At 41.2% G+C, this 19275-nt stretch overlaps 1 protein-coding gene across 8 annotated transcripts in view; it reads right to left on the reverse strand.

Annotated features, from left to right (window-relative positions):
- The window catches only part of myh14 (myosin, heavy chain 14, non-muscle), a 32078-nt gene that overhangs the window by 10665 nt on the left and 2138 nt on the right, over positions 1 to 19275 (reverse strand). For 4 of the 8 annotated variants that reach the window (XM_028579457.1, XM_028579455.1, XM_028579460.1 and 1 more), the window contains exons 2-21: positions 16609 to 16789; positions 14807 to 15013; positions 13459 to 13615; positions 11041 to 11068; positions 9704 to 9818; positions 8151 to 8198; positions 7822 to 7833; positions 6652 to 6744; positions 6461 to 6524; positions 6163 to 6261; positions 4870 to 5013; positions 4543 to 4757; positions 4296 to 4448; positions 3964 to 4137; positions 3485 to 3658; positions 3278 to 3392; positions 1419 to 1624; positions 1142 to 1263; positions 889 to 958; positions 617 to 777 (exon numbers count right to left, since the gene is read on the reverse strand). In XM_028579457.1, the coding sequence (XP_028435258.1) occupies positions 617 to 777; positions 889 to 958; positions 1142 to 1263; positions 1419 to 1624; positions 3278 to 3392; positions 3485 to 3658; positions 3964 to 4137; positions 4296 to 4448; positions 4543 to 4757; positions 4870 to 5013; positions 6163 to 6261; positions 6461 to 6524; positions 6652 to 6744; positions 7822 to 7833; positions 8151 to 8198; positions 9704 to 9818; positions 11041 to 11068; positions 13459 to 13615; positions 14807 to 15013; positions 16609 to 16776 (2525 nt within the window). In that variant the 5' untranslated portion in view covers positions 16777 to 16789. Of the gene's footprint in view, positions 1 to 616; positions 778 to 888; positions 959 to 1141; positions 1264 to 1418; positions 1625 to 2854; positions 2915 to 3277; positions 3393 to 3484; positions 3659 to 3963; positions 4138 to 4295; positions 4449 to 4542; positions 4758 to 4869; positions 5014 to 6162; positions 6262 to 6460; positions 6525 to 6651; positions 6745 to 7821; positions 7834 to 8150; positions 8199 to 9703; positions 9819 to 11040; positions 11069 to 13458; positions 13616 to 14806; positions 15014 to 16608; positions 16790 to 19275 lie in introns of all 8 variants that reach the window. The other 4 variants (XM_028579462.1, XM_028579458.1, XM_028579456.1 and 1 more) reach the window with 4 other exon arrangements.

Below are 19275 nucleotides of genomic sequence, written 5' to 3' on the forward strand. Positions count from 1 at the left end.
GGGCAGTACCAACACTGAGCGACTGGTGTCACAAGATAATAGGTTGTCAAGCAAAAAGCAAATGACAAAGACGTTTTTTAGTCAAGGCCATAACCAGAGACACTTAGTTAGGGACATTTAGCATTTTGCATTTTAAAGTTTTTAATGCATTATGTAAAGCACTCTGAATTGCCTTTGTGCAGTAAATGTGCTATACAAATAAGCTTACCTCTAATTAGTAAGCCTCTATTGTAAAAATATCACTTATTTATGTTGTATGCAGGCCAAAAACTTGGCAAGGCTGTTGCTATTCCTGAGTCATTGATAGGGGCTGACAAAAGATTAAATATGAATGCCCCCTTAAGAGTGAAATACAAAAATGCGCCCTTAACAGCAGCAAGCGAGAGCTCCTTACAGAAAAACACCACCAGCGTTAGAGGTTTGTCTACTCCTATCCCTTTAGTTTCATTTAGTAACCAAGTTAGTGTTGACTGACTGATGACTCAAGTTAAATCAAGTCAATTTATGTGTAACAAATGTTTAAAAATGACCAACTGTAACAATAATTCAGTATCATCAGTATCATACCACTCTTTCTCTCTCTCTGCTATTGCCTTCTCTTAGGTGATGCTCTTACTTGCGTGCAAGGTAGCCTCTGGAGGCGCTCTGAAAGCGTATGATGGTGTCCGTGATCTTTAGGTCTCTTTCTTCTTCCAGGTGACCCAGGACTCCGGCTCTGAAGAAGACTTTACTCTGACCCACCCTGAACAGGTTGTGATCCAGTTCCAAAGCTCTAATCTGAATGATGAAAACAGTGGTTGGAGATGTCCACCATTTGAATCATTGTACAGTATGTTGTATTCTTTTAGCTACGGAGAAAAAAATAAAAAAAAATAAAAAATCACTCACCATGAGTTCTGATGCCTGTTTGCCGTCCATAAAGGTGCGAGGAATAGCATTCGGAGTCAGGATCTCATATCTGGAAGACAAATGTGATTTTGTAAGTGTGAATGTTTGAGCAAGAGACACAAGACTGTGTGTAAAAATGGTAATTAGCAAGAGCCAGAGAAAGTGACGATGAAGCATTTAGTGTGTGTTATTAGTGTCTGTTGTCCAGTCTCTTCTGTCATACAATCTCACACACACACACACACACACACACCTCTGTCTAAACTCCTGGAACGGGATGCGGTTAGGGAAGCCTTGTCTGCAGATACGGATGCCCTCCAGAACTCCATTACACCTCAGTTGGTCCAAAACCAGGTTGGGGGACAGCTTACCGGCCTGACAACAAGAAGACAAGAGAATATAGAGTGAAAAGAATGGACAATTTAATTCAGACATGCCTTCCATTTCCCCCCAGCTATTTGTCCGTTTAGATTTAAAACAGTGTTCACATGCCTATCCCTTTTCCCCATCATCCAGTCCCGCCGTCTTACCTTCTTCTCGTGGTTGGGGATGATACAGCGGAGGAAGTTGGGGTTTGTGTTCCTCAGCGTGGCCATCAGCTTCGTGAGCGACTCCTTGTAAAGCTGACCAACAGTCCTGAACATTCCCTTCTTTGTCTTCAGCCCTGCTGCTCCGAACGTGACCGGCCCGCTGTTCTCTCCTGAAGACACCTGGTCCAGACCCACAATCCTGTCCACTAGACGAAAACACGGAGCGGGGCCTCAGTTTCAGCAGCATTATTTGTTTAGTGGAGTAAAAAGAGTGTTTGCCAGATTTGGCATGGTGATGTCTGTGTAAATGCAACAGTAATGCCATGGGATTATTATTATGATTTACCACCTGCTTACACATCTGCTATCAAGTCTCTGGACAGATGATATCAGATGGTAGACAATGGAGGAGTTCCTTAGAGATGCAAATATATGGTTTCAAAGCCAATACCAACAGTATATATTTGCTCACCCATATTGGCCAGTAAAACACACACACACACACACACACACACACACACACACACACACACACACACACACACACACACACACACACACACACACACACACACACACACACACACACACACACACACACACACACACACACACACACACACACACACACACACACACACACACACACACACACACACACACACACACACACACACACACACAGCAGGTGCCTAACAAATTTTCGAGCTCAACCGGTTAGTTATGAACATGTCTCCACAGGCATAACTGCAGGTTTGTCTGTTGTATCATTAAAAAAAAGAAGAAGACCATGAAGATTTATTCTGTTTCTGATATGACAGCTGTATTGGGTGATATACTGAAACATTTAATGAATTTGCCAATTCCACAATAAGCCAAATATCTACATTAATAACACAATTAGACCAATACTGAGGTTGCTATTTAAATGTTACTGTATACTGTATGCCAATATGTTGCATCTCCAGAGCTCATTCAGGATCACATTTCTGCCTGGTTGGTTTTCATAAAACCGCTCCAGTGGCAGTTGTTTGTGGCAGTATTGTGCTGCACAACTCTTATGTGATCCTGAATGTGGTTTTTGTGACTAATTTAAAGCATGCTTATACCTTGACACTGACCAATTTCTACACAACCAAAGATAAATGGAAAACGCTACATCACACTAGCACAGCACTGTCACTAAAAACAAAAACGTGGTGAAAGAGCGAAGAGAGCACAACTGAGCAAACAGCACAGCGACAATATGGGAAAAGAATTAACAACATGTAACAGCTCAGGGCACTACAGCACAACTAAAAAGGAATAAAAAAATATATATGTACACTACAATCAAACAACGGGCAGACAGAATACAAAGGAGTGATATAAGTAGAGGTGGGAGTGAGGAACGGGAGTGTGACACACAGAGGAGGAGAAAAACCTACTGTCGGAGCCATTAGCCTGTAGTGTGGCATAGGAGTCAAAGAAGTATACACGAGGAAGAGTTTGAATATCTGATGTAGGAAGAAGGATAGAAGGCACAGGGAGAAAAAAAAAAGAAAGGCCAAAAGAAGGAGCCCAAATGAGCACCAAATTAGTGGAGAGGGAAGAGAAAAGAACAGAAAGAAAAAAAAGTCAAGAGCAAGCAAACACAGGAGAGAACAAGAAGGAGGAAGAACAGAGAGATGAGCAGAAAGTGAGAGACAGCAGAATGATAGAATAGTTGCATGATAGAGAAAGAAAAGACAGAGAAATACAGTTAAGTTAGTACATTTTGCACCGGAAAGCTTCATTATTTATACTTGACAAGCTTGAAAAACAAATTACAGGACATGAAAAAATGGTGGTGAATAAATGTGAGAGTAAATCTGTCTCACCCTCCTTCCAAAGCTCTGAGACAAAATGATCAGACGACTGGTGGAGAAGAGACGCCACATTGTCGTTCAGAGGATCCATGTTCTTCACTAACCAATCATGTGCCTTGTAGTCCACCTGAGAGACATTACAGGCCAGGGGGCATTTTTCAGTTGCTTCCTTTGAATGGGAAAGATGGCAGACATTAAAAGATAAAAATGATGGGATACCTTGCCAGCATAGTGAATGATGGAGAAGTCAGCTTCTCCACGTGGTTGCTTTGGTTTGAAGAATTTTGGATGGCTGCCTTGCTCAGTAGACAGCTTCTCCACAAATGAGCGATCTGTCGCCCGCGGGAACCAGCACTCTTCATCTAGCAGGGCGAGAACACCAGGCGGGTGGGCCTAACAGAGAAAAAACAACATTTATTGTGAGTGAAATGTAGACTTTATAATTCAATCTGACAACGAATCAAGAGTGTGTGTGTGCATGTTTGTGTTTCTTTCATCTGTGGGTGTGGTTGAGTGTAGTGAAGTGAATAGGTTCTATGGGCCACAGGTTGAATCTGCAACCTGAATTCCACCATTCCTTTTCCCCACAATCACCAAACAATGCCCACTATTTATATGTCAAGTAAATATTCTCATTTAACAGGTAATAATGTGTGCTTCTTTATAAAAAAAAAAAAAAAAAACGTATGTATATGTACTGGTCTCTCGATGAGGTCAATGCAGGGCTGTAAGTCAAGGCCAAAGTCGATGAAGTTCCATTCAATGCCCTCGCGCTGGTACTCCTCCTGCTCCAAGATGAACATGGTGTGGTTGAAGAGCTGCTGCAGCTTCTCGTTGGTGTAGTTGATACACAGCTGCTCAAAGGAGTTGAGCTGCAGAGGAGGGGAAAGCATGGGTTTAGGAAAGCAAACAAAGACTCGATAATTAATAAATTCATGTCAGGTAAACTATGGAAGAACACGCTTTTATGCCTAACGTTTGTGACTTGTGTTACACCGAACACACTTCAAAAAAGTACACATGAACAAACCTGGAAGATCTCAAATCCAGCAATATCAAGAATGCCTATGAAGGAAGCTCCTTGTCTCTGTCTGCGGTCCAGAGCCCTGTTGATCCTGTGGACCAGCCATCTGAACAGACGCTCATATGTGGCCTTCGCCAAGGCCTCTACAGCAAAGTCAGCCTAGAGGAAGAAGGATACGCTGTTAGATACACTTCACAGGGACAAATGCTTATTCATCTGTATGAGCACAAATGTCTTTGCACATAAATGTTACCTGCTCTTTCGTCTGGGCCTTCTGCACATACTCTCGACCCACTTTGATTCTGGGAGTGAGGATGGCCCGTGTGAACTCCAGCACGTTGACGCCCAGCAGATGGCACAGTTTCTGAGCAGCTGTGTTATCTGGCATCGAGGCCTGGTCCTGGTTCTTCTCCTTCATGAAGGAGATGTTCCCAAACTGGAGCACAGCAGAGATCAACTTAAGCATGGCTAAGGAGAGGTGAGACAGGGAGAGGGAAGGTGATTTATAGCAGGGTTAAAAAATCAAAAATAGACCACAAAATAAACTACTTTCTATCTTCTGTATGATCGCCGCTCTTACACATTGACTCCTCTGGGGTGAAGCCCATTATAGCCATGGAGTCCATGGTCTGGGTGAAGTTCTCTGAATCGCTCTGACCAGGAACAGGGATGGAGCCTCCACTGAGAAAGCGGTACTCATCAGCAGTTCCTAAGAGCAGGTCCGCTAGGAATGGGAATAAAACAGGTAAAACAGAGAGAAAGATTTAAGTAGAGAAGGCATGAATTACTACATGACATTGATACATTTTCACCAAAATAAAAGAAATTTTGTCACAGGAGATATTGTCCTCATCATCGACGTTACCGCTCTAAGAGGCTCGTGGATCATGGGACAAGTCATTCAAGTCTTGCCATATTCAAAAGGGTTCGTACGGCGTGTGACAAAAACTAGCAAACTCTGCAGACCCATCACTAAACTGGTCCTACTGGCTGAGGCCCAAAATGAAGTGTAACCCCCCTCCCCCCCCTTTTTTTTCCCTTTTTTCACTTCACACCACAAGCACACTCATACACACTATGGACTGTATATTCATAAAAACAAAAAAAGGCTTAAAGGACTTAAAGATGGACATTACCGCACAATGGACTTGGCTTTATGCTATCGTGATAAATTACTGTAGATGCTTTCATGTGTATTGGCTCTGCTTGTATTTGTTGTAATAGTCATGTGAAGTTACATAACTATTAGGGGCCGGAATGTTGGAGCCAAAAGTGTGATTTTGATATTACATTTTATTTTGATAAATTGTGCATAGATGCAGTGACAATTGCAGTAAACTAGGCTTGATGGAAATTGGTAATTTGTGTTAATTGATCTTGATGCGTGGCATATCGTCACAGCCTTTTGACAATCAGCTGGTTGAGGTAGTGATTGTTTCAGCTGGTGTATAAAAGCCAGGAGCTGTCGTTCTGTTAGTTGCCTTTTGGTTTGTAGCCATACGGTTTGTTGACCGCTGTTCAAGTACTACACAGAACGTGATTGAGTTAAAGTTGATTTTTGTTACGTCCTTTATTTTGGCTCTGCTGTCACTGCTTGTACGCCGTCTGGTAAGGACAGTTTATCTACTCTGTGGAAAAGACAAAATCACGTATCACATTGAAGCTTGAGTGATAAGGAAAAATAAACGTAAAAACAAAAAGAAAACTGTGGAGTCATTCTGAGTCTTGTTTAAGCGCGTCGACCACGGCGCATTCCAAAGGTCAAAAAAGGGAACAAACACGTTGTCCGATGATTGCTCCCACAAACAGTATGTTCTGTAGTATAGCAGTATTCAATTATCACACTTTGGTCAAATATTGTCCTTTAGCTTACCTTTTGTCTCGTCTGAAGTGCCACACAACAACTGGTAAAAGATGTGGAACGTCCTCTCGTCTTTGGCCTGACGGGTGGCCCGGGACTTTTCAAGGAGGTCTGGATTTATATGGTCATGGACATACACATGCAAACCTTTAAAGATGCAATTCTTTTTGCACGTTTTTACAAATTAACAATAGGGTCACAATAAATGGACAAAGTATTTTCGCCTAACTATGCTGTAAATGAGGCAGCTTGCTTAGAGAGCAAGAGTGTATTCATCTTTCAAAAACTTTGAAGATATGTGAAAGGATACAGGTCTCGATGTTGGCACCAACAATGTACCCCCCCACATCAAAATTGATGCGGATGAATTTACCCTGAAGAAGAAAAAAAGTGGTTTTATGTTTCAGTTCTGCATTACATTATCAAACTAATGATATTGACAATATATTCAGGAGGTAATAAACATTATCTGTTTGTACAATGTATCTTGTCTGGTCTTACAAATCTAGAGGAGTTATCGTTCTTGACAGTCTTTGCGTTGCCGAAGGCCTCCAGTATGGGGTTGGCCTGCAGCAGCTGTCTCTCCAGCTCGCCCTGAGACACACAGGAGACGTCAGATCAGATTCACAGCACAACAAGGCCAACAGCCTCAACAAGAGACTTCCATAGGCCTACCTACTAAAATGCACCATATATTCTTGCTCTCTTTGGAGTAACTACTGATCTGTTATGTAAAACAGAAAAAGCATTACTCATCCTTGAAGAGCAGTGACACAAAATGGTGCATTTTTTTAGGGCCCAAAATAGCATCCCCAAACACGCAACATCCCCAGACCCAGGAACAAATGATTCTCAACATCAATAAGAGTAATAGTCCCTCATTAGTTAAGCAGTCAATAATAAGGGCATCAATAATCTTTCATATTTAATTAATTAAAATGTAATCTATATTATTAAAAGGCAATCTCTAGAAACCAACTAACAAGAGTCATTTGAGAACCACTGTTGTAGAAAAACAAGGGCAGAGGGAAGCTGCAGATTTAGATGCTAACATCATACACAAGCTACATATAGGCTGATTCTTGCTAGCTGCAATGCATTACTGTGGCTGTCGCATTGCCAGTGCAGCAGCTGTTGATGCAGCAGCAGCAGCAGCCAGTGATGGGAGTACTGTAGCTACAGGAGGTGGTAAAACTGTAAATGCTGTCAAGGAATGCAGACAAGCCAACACAGATACACAAACAGACAAAGAGCAAGATGCGCTCGCACACACGCACGCACACAGGCACGCACACAGGCACGCACACACACACCCACGCACACAATGGTTGATGTGATGTAAACCACCTCTACAGCAGAAATGCCTCATAGTTCTACAGGTATGTAAAAACCTGTGGCATTTATAAGTCACTGGGAAATGGGAAGCCAACCCTCAGCCAACTGAGAAGAATAGAATAAAACATGCCAAAACTCCATAGCCATGGTTCATTTAAAATGAATAAAAAATAAATAGTAAAAACAAAAACAAAAAGCACTATGTACAGAAAACATGATTCTTGTTATGTATCAAGACAATCATTCAGCTCTGGTTAATATTCTACATGGAAAGTTTCTACAAAATGTGACCCACAATGAATAAACCCCAAGTTGTCTAAATACTTTCATACTCACATATTGCATACTCTGGCGAATTTTGGGGGGAAAAAATGAAGTTTTAGGTGGGAGGAGAATGGGTGGATGGGTGACCATATGGATGGGATAAACGAACAAACAAAAAAAGACAAATAAGACAACAATAACAACAACAAATAAAGATATACAAACAAGCAAAATCAAATATACTGTATAAGGCTTGACTGCTATGATGCACCACATCAGCGCTGACAGTTAAAGGTTTAAGGTTACTCTGTTGGTTAGTCAGTATCATTATAGAGTTCATTCAAGAGGAAATAGGACGGGACAAAAGCACAGGACAGGACAGAAGGATAAAGTAAACTTACCCTGTTCACCAAAGTACTGCCTCTTGTTAAGGACCGAGAGCCGTCCATCTGAACATGCAGGAAAGTGAGAGGGGCAATGCAGAGAGAGGAGAATGAAGGGAAAGAAGTGCAGGAAGGAAGGTAAGAAAATTTGCTGGGAAAATGCAGTAAAAGAGGACAGATTGAGACACCCCAAGGTGAGATAAGATACAAATGAATTGTACCCGCAGGAAAACCCATGTCTTATAATAATAAAAACCAGTCATTATGAATAAATAAAGAGGAAAGGGATGTGATTGAGGTACAAGAGAGCAGTACCTTTAAACTAAATCACCACTGAAAACACTGCAACAAAAGGTAATTAGGTTAAAGGAATAGTTCAACATTTTGGGGAGTACGCTTATTCATTTTCTATCGTAATGTGAAATTAGATGATTGATACCACTCTCTTGTCTGTGCGCTAAGTACAGCATTGGAGAAGGGCTGCGATTAGTTTAGCTTAGCATAGCATAGCGTAAAGACTGGAAGCAGGGGGAGACAGCTAGCCTGGCTTTGTCCAAAGTTCAACAACGGTCTACCATCTAAAGCTCACTAATGAGCACAATCCAACATCACTGTGACGACAAGACTCCGAGGCTGGCTGTACACCAAGAAATAGTTACAGAACATAAAAATCCAAACTGTCATTTTTACATTTCTGTTTGTGGACAAACAAGAAACAATGTGTTTGTGAGCAAACAAGAAACAATGTGTTTGTGAGCTTTATGCATGTTGGTAAGCATATTTTTTCATTGACTTTGAAATGAGCCAGGCTTGTTGTCTCCCGCTGCTTCCAGTCTTTATGCTAAGCTAGGCTAATCGCCCCGATTCCAGATTTGACATGAGAGTGGCATCTTCTCATCTCACACTTCCCCAAAATGTTGAACTATTCCTTTATGGAAATACCAGATTGCAACACATCAAAGTTACAACTACAACATTCTGCCCACGTTCGAGGTATATTGGTCAAAAAACTGCAAAGTGACTTAAAATGTCAAGGGCATGGAGCACTTTGGCAGCCTTGGGATTTTTGTTGCATGTCATCTCTCTCTCTCCCCCATTTCTAAACTGTCTTCTGTCAAATAAAAAGGCAAATAAATCTCTAAAAAAATAAAATATGTCAAGAGCAGAAGTTCTGGCAACATAAAAAAACAAAACACGGATGAAGTGCACTGACCAAGAGTAACAGCAAAACAACTATAAACCGTGTACACAGGATTGACATACTGTACAGCTATTTAGCATGTAGTCAAGTTCGATACGTTTTAGAAGCACTCTTACATGAATTAGTGATTAAACAATTTAATGTTAGCTTCCTACAGTCTCATCCTACTTCATAGTTGTTTACCTTATCCTTAATCTGTTTCCCCATCAACACACTTTCCTCACTTCTGCACCTTCCCCATCTTTCTTGTTATTCCTCATTCTTAATATATCTGGAAGGCCCTTTTTCTCTTTTTCTCTTTGTATGTTTTTTTTTTTTCCAGCTGTTCTTATTTTATTTGTACTTCTGTGGTGTCTCTTCTGTGACGTACCTGCACAGCTTCCTTGTTCCTACCCAGAGTGCCGCCCTTATGGGAAGAGGCAACGTGAGCCAAATACTGGATGACTTTCTTAGTGTTCTCCGTTTTCCCAGCTCCAGACTCCCCTCTGGAACACACACACACACACACACACACACACACACACACACACACACACACACACACACACACACACACACACACACACACACACACACACACACACACACACACACACACACACACACACACACACACACACACACACACACACACACAAGTAAGGAACACACATGTACACAAAGAATCACTATTCTTTTTACACTAGCTCCATTACAAACACATATAGCCTCAACTATGAATGGTATATATAAGCATTTTAAAGAGAGAGAACACACAGGAAGAAGTGGCCAAAAACTCATTCATAACACCAATAAATATAGAGCCTATGCAGTGCATTCAAAGCCACAGGTCTAAACAGAAAGCAGGTGTGGAGGATACAGGCCGTGTCAGTATTGTTGGTTTTGGAGAAGAACGAAGGACAAAGGAGTGAAAATAGCAGCAGTAAAAGATCTAAAAGAAGCAGACGCCTCATCCTAAAAACACTGATTCAAGATGAGCCTAAAGTGGGATCCTTGACAATGACAGGAAGAGTCTGACAGGAAGACATGATGACAGGGAGAAGGATGGCAGGCCTTCAGGCAAGCAGGTAGGTAGACAAACCATGGGTATAAACATTACAGGCCTGACCTTTTGCTAAGATGTGATTTTTCTTTCAATTCATGTTTGAGAATGGCCCATAAAGAATATCAGTGTGAACATTGATATGTCCTGCATTTATACATTACAACAACAATTAATATCACACGTGAACTAGGAATTTCTGCAACAAATGATACCAATGCAAGAAACGTAATCATGGAAATACGGTTAGAAAGGCCAAAAAGTGTTAAAAGGCAGAACTGTAGATTTATTATTAGCTGCATAGAGACGAATAAGAGAAAGATAGCAGTCAGCACAGTGGAGTACCCTTTAATTGTGTTATTTTTCCCCCCCAGAAAAAATCTTTTCACACAACTGGGAAAAGTAATTCGATCTGTGCGACATTTGAATAAAAACAATCTTAATTGATCCACATTTGTTTGAAAGATGAATAGGTTACAATTACATGAATATGTGCATGAAGGCTCCAACACACACAAATGAAGGCACATGAGAGAACACCAGACCCATACATGCACAAACACTCCAATAAAGGCAGACAGTCTCAATGTGACCCAGAGATTTTCCTTACGGCAAAGTACAAAGCATTCACAGAAAGACACACTGGTGTGCAGCTGACTACTTACGTGCAGAGGATTGCCTGATCTTCTCTGTCTGTGAAAGAAAAAACAATGCAAGGACAAGTGAGTGACATAAAGATGAGTGTTAAACATGTGGTTTATTCCATGGCTGACAAGTCATCATCAAACAGCTACAAGGATCCCAACTCTGCATATTTGAAGGTCTACGCATGTTGACATATGATTCCTTTAAAAAAATAAAAAAAATAAACACACTGCAAGGTGCTGTATGGAAGTGTAGGAGGTTATAATGCCAGTGGTTGGCTAATGTTAAACCAAGCCTCCACCGGACACTAACCAGGCATGACATGCTCTGGAAGCAGTAGCGTTTCTTGGCACGGGTGAAGTGGGCAGCTGCCCAGGGCGACATTTTTTCATGACACATGGGGGCGGCACGAGCACTTAAAATAACAAAACAAATCCTCTGCGCCGCAAAGCGGTTATCTATTATCTATCATTTCACTGTGTGGGGAATTGTTAAATTGGCGGAAGGGGAAAGGGGAGGGGGGGCTGAAACAGACTTGGTAAAAAAAAAAAAAAAAAAAAAAAAAAAAAAAAAAGACAATGCTGCTCTGAAATGTCTTCAAAGGAATGAAACGTTGATAATAAAGAACAGTGATTTAATAGTGATAAAGGGATGGTGCACTCCCAGGCCGGTGGGCAGTTGTATCCGCGCTAACGGCTCCTACAGTGGTCTTTGCTCCAGTCTGGCACCGGACACCCTGCGATTCCATATAGCTCCGCGCTATTTAGGATTCACAAGGAGGAGCGACGCACGCGGCCGCGGGCACATGCTCGGGATGCGTGTGCGTGTGTGTGTGTGTCCTACCAAAGCAGAGAATTAGCTCCACACATACAGTAGTTCCTTATAGGCTAAGTCTTAAATAGGTTATATTTGGAATATCCATTGAAATATTCACATTTTACATGAAAAAAGTTACTCTCGGATGTGTCCAGTTTGGGACTTCGCATAGCATTACTGTATGTGCTGGGGTACATTTTCACGTAATTTATATACAAGTGGACACCTGAGTATTACCCCCATATTGAAATACACCCAAAACATGCTTTTAGGAATATTGTAGTCAAATATAGTGATTGTGATGTTATAATGCAGCAACAAAGTAATCTGTATTTTCTGTCTTTAAAAAACTACTAAATCGATTAGAGGTTAAGGCTGGTGATAGTCTGTACTTTTTTTTTTTATCAATAAATCCCATTAAAGACCCAAACCACAGCCTGATAAAGCTTCTTCCTCCAAAAACACATTAATGAGCAACATCTTATTAAGAACACATCAACCAGCAGCATGTTGATAGGAAGTGATTAGCTAGTAGTACACAGGTCATACTGTACATACTACAGGTAGCTACAGTGCATGTAAATACGTAAATCAAGGTGCATTCATTTACTACAAATTGTTTTAAGACGGACTTGGAAAATTTAAAATCGATTCTTTAACCCCCAGGCCAATCAACACACATCCTATACACATGTTAAAGATTGACGTTTTCAGTAGAAATAAATGGGCTTAGGAATTTTGGAAAGTATTAAGAGACAGCTTTGGTCTTTTGTTGTCAACAAAGGGGGTCTCTCGCCCAGGGTGTACTTCAATGTAGAACCGCCACTGTTTGGAAGCCTCCATATACACTCACACCACAAGTTTTGATGGCTAATATCTAGATTATATGTGGCACTAGCCCTCTAGCCCACTGCTCCTGTGTATAAATTTGACTGTGCTTTGACTCTCAACATGTCAGTCACTCCGACACTAATTAGCACTGCAGAGAGAAGCAGGTCACCAGCTGAACTGGCCTCTCCAGGCTGCTAAAACCACACGACACTGTTATTCAATGGGTGGACATTGTTTGCAACATTACCTAGTGTTATTTAAGATTCCCACACATTCAGTCTATAAGAATTCATACTGGTCCTACAGGTTCAATCACTGTGGTAACACACCTACAACCTAACCTGGGGGGGACGGGAGGTGGCGAATACATAGACACAAAGAGACAGAGACATTGCTCAATCGCCCTGTAACTGCTTTGAAATGGTTGCTTGGAATTCTTTCTCATGAGCTCAACATGACAGGTAGGGCCTAAAAATGTCTGTTACGCAATGTCTATCAATGTCTATAACTATCATCACCACAACAAATATACAATATCACTGGGACAAGGAGTGCCACACCTGAAAATACCATCTTGCCTATTTGTTTTCACTTTTAAGGCTTTTGATAACAGCCACAAGTCAAGACTATACCACACCTTCAAATAGCGTTCATGGTGTGGCTTAGCGACCAAAGATCATAGACAGGTTTCAGTACCATGTTCTAGGCCAGCTGAGCTGATAGCACATGTATGGGTTAGCTATAGTGTCAGTAATAGTCAAGGGTCGCAGGTCACAGATAGTTATAAGTACCTTGTAGCATGCTGCGATAGGCGGCCTCTGATATGGCGTAGATGTGTGGGGGCATCTCGTGGCGTTTTTTGCCCCGATACATCTCCACGATGGACTCTGTGTAGATGGGCAGGTTCTTATAAGGGTTCACCACCACACAGAACAGCCCTGAATAGGTCTGGAAAAACAGAGAACAGAGAGATTTACATTGACCTTATCCTCATAGTGCAGTCCGTGGTGCCTTTTATTTCACCAACAATTAGGATATCAGTCCAGTCAGAATAAATCTGCATCATTTTGTTTTTGGTCTGTTTAATAACCTTCTGTTTTTGACAGAACACTCTCTCTGTCACTTGAGTTAAGTGGTTTGTGCTCGTTTCAAGGAGACTATCAATAATTGTGGGTGGCTTGACTTCTCCCGTTTGATAACTGCAGGAGTCGCGTATTCTTAGGGGATAAAACTATTGCTTCAGCAGAAAGTACAGCAGTAAACTGAAAGGAGCGTCAAGCGCTCAATGTAGGCTTTACTTGAATCAATATATTACGCGGGCCAGGACCATTCTCGCCGATTACTTATTGTGACACAGGTGAACACCTTATCTGAACATTCAGGGAATTGTCAATTAAACTGATTTAAGTCAAGCAAACAAACAAGTCATCCATTTCCCGATACATAACACCAATCACATTAAGAATGTCATAATAAAAGAATATGGAGATAAATGTGTATATAAATGTATCAGTTGATTCAGTAAGGAACATTTTGCCTCATGTGAATGCAGCCAGTGATTTTCTACACAATGTCTAGCCACACCCAGACATTAGTAGTGAAAGTCATGATGATACATAATAACTACACTATCTTGTCATATTGTAACACGCCTCTGAAAGCTATTCCAAAAATCTATCCCTGCTACTCTCAATCTTTCCTCTCGGCATCATCCTACATCATTCATATCATTAATAGTCAGCTCAGTTACATTTAATTGCATATATATTATTCTACTTTACTATTTACTTCCAGGGCATGTCAATTATCATTGGCTTACATCACTAGGACTTCCATTCCTATCCATCCTATCCTACTCATATGTCTTATTTGCACTCTCGTCCCTCTTTTCTGCAGGAGAAACTGGAGATGCCTCCCACTGCCACTAAACACACATAAACAACTTTGTAAACGGACTCCTCACATATCAGTTACACAGGAGATGCCAGAGGAGCTAACACATGCATGTACATCATACAGACTGACACAAACATGCATGTATGTGAGCATGTGCATTGGCGTCAGAACAATGTCCACAGATTCTTTATTAGTTATATGCTGTGAACGCGTTCACCTGCATTCATTGTTTCGTCCACTCACATAGATCAAGCCAGAGTAGTATCTCTCTCTCAGGTTGTGCAGCACCGAGGCTTCGTTGAGACAGGTGAGGTCGGCCATGTCCTCCACTTTGCTGAAGCGCGGGGGGTTCATCCGCTGCACCTCCTCCCTGGACAGAGTCACCTTCCTCTGGCTGTCTGTTAGCTCAACCTCCACCTCATCACCACGCTCCTCCCGAATACTGGCCGACTGGGGGTAGAAGTACAGAGAGATTTAACAAAGGCAGTATGGGATGAAGGAAGAGAGAGTTTCTGTTCTATGTGAGAATCAAATAGCACACTTTAAATTTGCTTTTTGTAGGTAAAGCACCACGGTGAACATCATGTCCGCATTTATCGTTAATGTGAATTTAATAATTTCTTGCATTTAAAAAGAGGTTGTTCCGGAGCCTCAGATTTTCTCAGAAGTCTTAAATCTTGGATGTTGCATCATTAAGTCGTTAGTGAGACAAAATAAAATAAAAAAAGACTAAACTGATGAAGCTGTGATAGGTTACCAGTCCAAAGCAAGTTTCAACATTCTGAAAATGTTAATTAATTCTGCACTGAAAACAAATTGAAGGTAACAGCTACCTAGAAGATAGGACATCAATTACATTTATTTGTGTAGCAATCAAAAAATCTAAAATCAATTTAGCCGCATTGTTTGATTATTTTGAAGGTAATGAGCTATAACGAAATAAAAACTCTGGTCTAGTCCTTTAATTCTACCCAGCTGGCCTGCATATAAAATGAAGCAAACAATGAAAATATATTTGTGAAAATGTTTGCCAGAAACTCTGCCAGTGAGCTTTAGACTAAGAGCAGTCATTGTATTTGACAGCAGACAAGAATAGATGGTGGGAGAAAAGAGAGGAACTCTCTTGTCATGTTGGTCTTGTGCTTGCTGGACAGGAAGTAGTGAACTCTGGTTTTGACCAGGTCACAGGACTCTACTCTGCTACGCTTTATTCGCTCTGCTACTTGACATGCACAACACACAAAATATGTGCATTTGTGTTTGTGTGTACGTGGGTGTATATTAGTCACAGGTTGAACTACATGCTCAGAATATGAAACTGGATGAAAGCGTCCATTTCTCTGTGTGTTATACTTTATGAATGTGTATATTCGGTATGTGTGTGCGTTTGTCCTACAGTGCCATTCTCAGATCATGAGTGTAAAATGAAGTCAGTGTCTCTACAACGGCCTCTTTAACATTAGGAGGCTGAAGGAGAGTATTGTTCTATTCATAGAGCTCTCTATGAAACCAGTCCAGCAGAGAGAGGGAAACTCAGAGATAGGACATCAAATTCATGTGTCACATCCTACAATATGCACCAATGAAAACTCATAATGTGCATTATACAAGTACCCAGGAAAAGTGGAACAAATTAATATTATGACATGGGCCTTGTTATAGTTATTAGGCCTAAATGTGTTGGAGAGCATCACAAGGCATACTAAGGAATTTAATAGGATGAAGGAAAGCATGGGATAGAGTGTAACATCATCAGGATAGAAACCTCATAAAATATGATAACACATACACTTACAAAGACTCATACGCCCTGTGCTGCTTTGCCGCACCTGTTTGACACACCTTCAACCGAAGGCACACACTTGGAATACTTATACTTATATAGTAGGAAACAGGAAAACAAGTTGTAAAAATAGATGGCATTTAGCCCTGAAATTCAACTTTAATTTAAGTTTAATCTCTTTACATCCAGTATGATTTTAATTAGATGTTGGTGCTTGTTGGAAACAAAAAACAAAAAGTCATACATTTCTCTCCCGCCTTACCTCAAAGCCATGCTTCTCTGACGGCACCCATACTAGCCTCTTAGCCGCCCAGTCGGCCTGGCTGGCGGCGGAGAACATAGAGTTGGAGGTGGGAGACCCTGGCTGTGCCGCCCCTGATATCAATAAGCGGGTGACATCGTTGACACCGCCCCCCGTTGGCTTGGACATGGTTCTACTGGCACTGTGGGAGGAAAAAAGGGGAGGCAAAAAAAAAGATGAACAATAAAAAGTGAGTCTGCGTTAAGCCATTTTTTTTCCATCACAGGCCTACTGTCTTGTGGGAGACGTAAAACTGGAGCGCTGAGGACTGTCGGACAGTGACACTCACTGATGTGATTCTGTGTCAAGACACACATACATCATGTGCAGCCACGCACAAAGCAAGAGTAGTAGTAGTAGCACGCAAGTTTTATGCAGGCCATATCCAGCTGAGATTGGGTCAGGGTTGGCCTAATTGAAAGACAGCAAATCAAGGAGAAGAAGGGAGGAAGAAAGACGGAGAGAGATCGGTGGGTGGAGGGGTGTAGGATGGAGGAAGAGCGAGATACATCAATCGACTAAGTAAACTGACATGACAGTGAGAGGGGGAGGGATGGCGAAGAAGAGGGGAAAAGGGTGGGATAGCAGTGAGGATAGAAATGGACTGAATCTATTGTTAACTGAAAAATATAAAGCAGGCTCCAACTACAGCCCAATCAGTAGAGATAAAACTCTAGGGAAGCCCCTGCTGAGAACCAGTGCACACAGTGGACCCAGTATACTGCGAAAGAGGAGGTGACAGTAGCTAGGAAGTGGTTACTACTCTGAAACATGAAGGCAACCTCCAGTCTAGGGATAGACCGATTATCGGCCCTGGCCGATTAGCTGTATCGGCATTTTATTTGCCTGATAACCGATAAAGTTAATGAATTAAAAAGTGCACTACTTTGGCTCCGCTACAGCTCTACAGTCTGTCTCCTGTCTCTGCTCCCATTTCACTCACCATTGAGTCTGACTTAATGTCCCGCCCACAACACTGACTATCTTTTACTGTGCATTATGTTTAAAGTTTCTAATTTAGTAAATAATTGCTTAAAGCATTTAAAGTTTTGTGTTGGAGTTTGTAACACTCCAAAATCCTATTTTCATTTTCACTGTAAATGCATATCGGTTTCAAATATCGGTTTAATTAACTACTAATAATCGGTATCGGCCTTGAAAAGCCAGTATCGGTCGATCCCTACTGCAGTCAGAGTGACTGTAGCGCTACAACAGGATGCTTCTAGATTTGCTCTGACAACTAAGACAATGTTCAGCAGTGATTTTGTGAGAGAAGTTCTCTCGGTGGTGAACAACTTTCCAATGAGGCTAGTGAGGAGTGACATTGTTTTAGATGGGCTAGTTGCTGCTCTGTCCAGGATGGCCCAAAATGACCATTCAGTGTTAATTATCACCCATGTGCAGTGCAAGATATCAGATAATTAGAGCTGAGACAATTAGTCAACTAACAGAAAATTAATCAGCAACTATTTAGTCAGTCGAATCATAATCAGCTTCTCAAATGTGAATATTCTATGTTTTTTACAATAGTAAACAGAATATCTTCGGGTTTTGAACTAAGTAATTTTAAAATGCCACCATGTTATCTTGGCACTTGTGATGGGCATTTGTCGCTATTTGCTGACTTTCAAAAAAAATTTCAAAAAAAAAAAATCAGATGAATCAATACTGAAAATGTTATTAATTGCAGCCATACAGATACTACTCTATTGTATGTAAGTACAAGACTATTGACATTCATGCAGCTCACAGTCTAATTAACAGACTAATTTAACTGCAACTACACATTTCTACACTACTACTTTTCAAGGAGACTGGAAAGACAGTTCTTTTGGATAGGTTAATTTGAATCAATGGAACCTGATTACCTAAATTTGGCAACCAAGATAGACATAAGGCTTAAGAGAGAAAGCCTTCAAGCATGAATTAATGCTGAATGATGCTTGACAATTGTTGAATTAATTAGCAGTTTGAAATAGATGTTAAAGTGTTGATAGCAAAATAATGTGGATTATGATGCTTAAAATGAGGCTTTATGGAGGAATGAGCTGACAGTAGTTCCTCTTAAATAAACACAGGGGATGAAGTATGCTTGATTTTTGAGCAAATGTCAACTTTGATCAGACAGGTAGGCTATTGTGTCTGCCTGTTAACCATTAGGCGTCTCCATGCCTCTGCAGGTATGTCACCTGGCTTGATTCCTGCTGTGCATCAGTTTCATTTTTTTCCCCACTGTCTGTTAATGACAGGACCTGGTCCTTAACCCTGCCTTAACCATACCTGTTACTCCAATACAACTTTGGGTGTGGTGTAAACACATTGACAAAGACGGTGCCACCACCCAGCCACTCAGTATGGAAAATATGTGATCCCTGACATACGTATTTACCTCAGGGCGAGATATGTGGGTTTTGTAGATAATCTAGTTTCTTGTTCATGGTAATGAAGAAACATGTCACCCTGTGCATAGGTGTGGCTGAATGATGCGTTTTTAATAATTATTGGATAACAGTGGAGATCTATGTACAGAGTAGGGCTGGGCGATATGGACCAAAAGTCATATCCCGATATATTTTGGCTGAATATCGATATACGATATATATCCCGATATTTTTTCCGCAAAGTGAG

Source organism: Perca flavescens, chromosome 6, assembly GCF_004354835.1.
Source record: "Perca flavescens isolate YP-PL-M2 chromosome 6, PFLA_1.0, whole genome shotgun sequence".
In the NCBI taxonomy this organism is placed as follows: domain Eukaryota; kingdom Metazoa; phylum Chordata; class Actinopteri; order Perciformes; family Percidae; genus Perca; species Perca flavescens.